Genomic DNA, 3,565 nt, shown 5'->3' with positions numbered 1-3,565 from the left:
GGAATGTTAAATTCCCCCAGTAAAATGTGCTTGTTTAATCTCTTCTTATAAATGTTAATACTCTTTCCTTTTCCAGTAGCTTTGAGTTGTTATAGTTAAAATTGGAACCTGAGAGTCAGGATTAGATGATATTACAAAACATGTATTCATGTAATAAAATTGATGTTCAGGACAGTAATAAGGATCTTCAGATGACATTTAAACCAGTTGGAAGTAACCCTTTATAGGAAAATTCTGGCCATTTTTTCTGCTTGGTAAGAAAAAGACTTTTTCAGCCTTCTCTCTCATTTTAGGCTGGGAATGGAGTGCACAGTTTGGATGTCAGCAGTGGGACACTTACCAAAACAAAGCATCCATGGGACCCTCGTCTAATCAGTGACTTCTAAGTGCAGGAGCTGTTAGATTGGAAACAAGTGCTACAAGATGCCAAGTGAGGTGCTTGAGAACAGCAGTGGGATGGAGGAGACCGTGCAGAAAGAGAGCAAGTCTGGAAGCCAGAGCCCTTGCCGTAGCTCCATGAGAAGGGCTGTGGCAGCCACTGTCACCTTTGATGGGGAAGCCACTATGGACCGGAGGAAAAAGAAGAAGAAAGAGTCCCGTCCTGAGTCAATTATAGTGTATCGGTCAGAGAATGATAATAAGGTGGAAGAAGAACAGGCAGATGAAGAAGGAGGGGAGAGAAGTTCTGAGGAAGGCTCCAAGTTCCTGGGTCAGTCCGTGGCAGATGGTATGTATTCCTGGGAACACCTACTTTCCATACACTTTTTTCGATGCAAGCATGCACTAAGGTCAAATGGAAGTGACTCTGGGACCAACCCTCTCCAAGACTGCAGGCAAGGAGAGCTTGAGTTCATACCTGAAAATGCTCTGAAATAAAAAGCATTACAGGCGGATTTGGGGTATCTCCTGCAGTTCTTTGCAGAGGTTGGTTGTTGCCACACTCTTAGTTTTACATGTATGTGCTTGTTGGGGTTGATCCAGAAAAATGCTGAGCGTGCTTTAAGCCAGCGATGCTGTGATCAAGCCCCTGTCCATGCCTAAAACAACTGCCTGTTAAGTGAAAGGATGGAAGCAGATGGATTTAGTGGCTTTACCTGTGATAGGGAGTTTAACCCATTATCTAGGATTTGCTGTTGCCTTCTGTTTGCACATTCTCAGCACAGCTTCCTCTTTAAGAGTGATTATTTGGCAAGGTCATCATGGGGCATCTTGGAGCTACTTTCACTTCTGATATCTGACCCTTGCAGGGAAGAAGTGTGGGAAGCAGGTCCTATGGCTAATCCTCTTGTGAGTCAGCAGTGCAGGCTTAAACATGAATGCACACTCCTGGTCCGTGAGCCGTGCCAGATTCCCCCATGATCTCAACCTGTATCCTCATGGCTTATCTGCTGCCTTCCTGGTTTTGTGGGCCACTTCAAACTGCTCAGCCTCCTTTTAAGAGCCTCTGAAGACCTCCTTCCAAGCTAGTCAGAATTAAGATCAGGAGGAAACATAGCCCCAGAGAAGAGTTTATGGCCAGTACCACTGCAGGGACCATCCTAAACCAGTGTCATTTGGAAGCTAAGGCAGTCTGTGACTTTAACACACATCCCAGCACTTTCCTGTTTGGTGCCTTTGTTGATCCCTTAAAATGCAAATATATGAGAGTTCGTAACTTTTTTCTAAACTTTGAAAATTAATTTGGATTGAGATACAGTGCAAAAGTAAAGTGAAATATTAGCTATTCAAGTATTAACTCCATGTGTGGATGTGCTTATTCCAGAACAAGAGTCTTAGTCATATTTATGTAATTCACTCCAAGTGTCCATGCTGTTCAGAAATAAATCTATGAGGGTACCAGAGAAAATGGGCATAGCATTTTTGGTTCAGTTACTCTGTCTCATCTCTTTCTTGCATACTCCTGCAGCACTTTCTCTTCACATATTGTCCCCAGCGCAGATGCTGGAGACTTCTTCCTTGTGATTTCTGTCATCTGGAATTCCTATCTTCTTCCATTTTCTTCTGTGATAATCTTCTTTGTACTGCATTGCTTCTTGTATTCCATGTTTTTAAAATCTAACTGTAATTCCATATGCACGTTGTCTTTGGGGATTTACATAAAATACTCTGTACGGAAAATAAATCTAATAGAGGTGACACAATATCTGTGTTTGCAGGTGTCTGGAACATGCCTTTAGATAGCCGATATGTCACCTTGACTGGAACAATCACCAGGGGAAAGAAGAAAGGTCAGATGGTGGACATCCATGTCACACTAACGGACAAAGAGCTGCAGGAACTGGCTAAGTCAAAGGAACCCCCTAAAGAGGACATACCTGAGAAGAAAAAGAAATGTGATGTTGGGCTGGACAGAGGACCTCACATTGTCCTCTGGACCATCATCTGCCTCCCCATCATTTTTGTAGTGTCCTTCGTGGTTTCATTCTACTATGGAACCATTACATGGTACAACATCTTCTTGGTGTACAATGAAGAGAGGACCTTCTGGCACAAAATCACCTTTTGTCCCTTTTTGATCATCTTCTACCCAATTATAATTATGGTTGTGTCTTTTTCCCTAGGCCTGTACTCGGCTGTGGCCCAGGTAGCATGGTCCTTTGGGTACTGGTGGCATGCTGTCAGGGATATGGAGAAGGGCTTCTGTGGCTGGCTCTGCAGCAAGCTAGGTTTGGAGGATTGTTCTCCGTACAGCATTGTTGAGCTGCTGGATTCTGACAATATCTCAGGTAGTCTCTCTGGCAAGAGCTCTGCGCAGGGGGTTGAGACCTCGGCAGTCTGAGCCTTTGTCCTGGCTGACTGTTTTGGTCATACGCAAGTGGTTTTCACCTAGAAAATAACACACTGTTTTTTTTTTTTTTTATATCTATATATATTTAAACACAAACTTAATTAATAAAATACTGGGCTAGGAGTGCTCTTTAAATGTCACAGAATGCAAAGGTCGTAGCTTCACGTGGTCTGGGTGGGAAGGTGCACGGCTCTCCAAGGATTTGTCATCTATTTTAGCTAATTCCAGCTTCTGGGAATGGTGAGAAAATCCAGGTCTGTGGGGTTCAGGCTGTTTGTGGAGTGACAGAGATATATGCTGAAAAGTCCACTTCTGGAAAGTTAGACTTTACTTTTCAGGAATAGGACATAACAGTGACCTGTTGACCCAGTGAAAAGAAGTCTCTACTCGTGGACTGAACTTCAGGAGATAGGAACCCATTCAGAGGTGAAGGCTAAATTGCAAAATATGTGATGTTCCTGCAGTTTTCCTGAAAAGGATTCTTTTCCAGTCCTTCCAACAAGTGCAGCAAACTTTCGAGGTGTGCTGACTGCTTTGACACTGTTAGAGTTTGACAAACAGACCACTGGAATAGTTGTGCCCAGCCATTCACTGGGAGAGGACAGCGTAGCCTCCAGCAAAGGCACGTGAGCTCTACACTGACCTGAAATGTACCCATCACATGATGGAAGAGTACATTGCTCTGTAGTGCGGTGCGGGGGACCTGATGGGCCCGTCACCAAGAACCCTCAGGTGACTGTAGCTGCACAGATAGGTGTTCAGGAGCCATCTGTATTT

General features: G+C 44.0%; 1 protein-coding gene across 1 annotated transcript; it reads left to right on the top strand.

Moving 5' to 3' along the window:
• The first annotated feature begins 423 nt into the window (after window positions 1-423).
• On the top strand, window positions 424-2,779 carry TMEM169 (transmembrane protein 169). Its single transcript, XM_009982695.1, has 2 exons — window positions 424-727; window positions 2,157-2,779. Exons 1-2 carry the CDS (start codon window positions 424-426, stop codon window positions 2,777-2,779), a joined length of 927 nt encoding a protein of 308 aa, XP_009980997.1.
• Window positions 2,780-3,565: the final 786 nt, after the last annotated feature.

Source organism: Tauraco erythrolophus, chromosome 8 (assembly GCF_009769465.1).
Source record: "Tauraco erythrolophus isolate bTauEry1 chromosome 8, bTauEry1.pri, whole genome shotgun sequence".
Classification (NCBI taxonomy): Eukaryota; Metazoa; Chordata; class Aves; order Musophagiformes; family Musophagidae; genus Tauraco; species Tauraco erythrolophus.
This window is presented reverse-complemented; position numbering and strand designations above follow the sequence as displayed.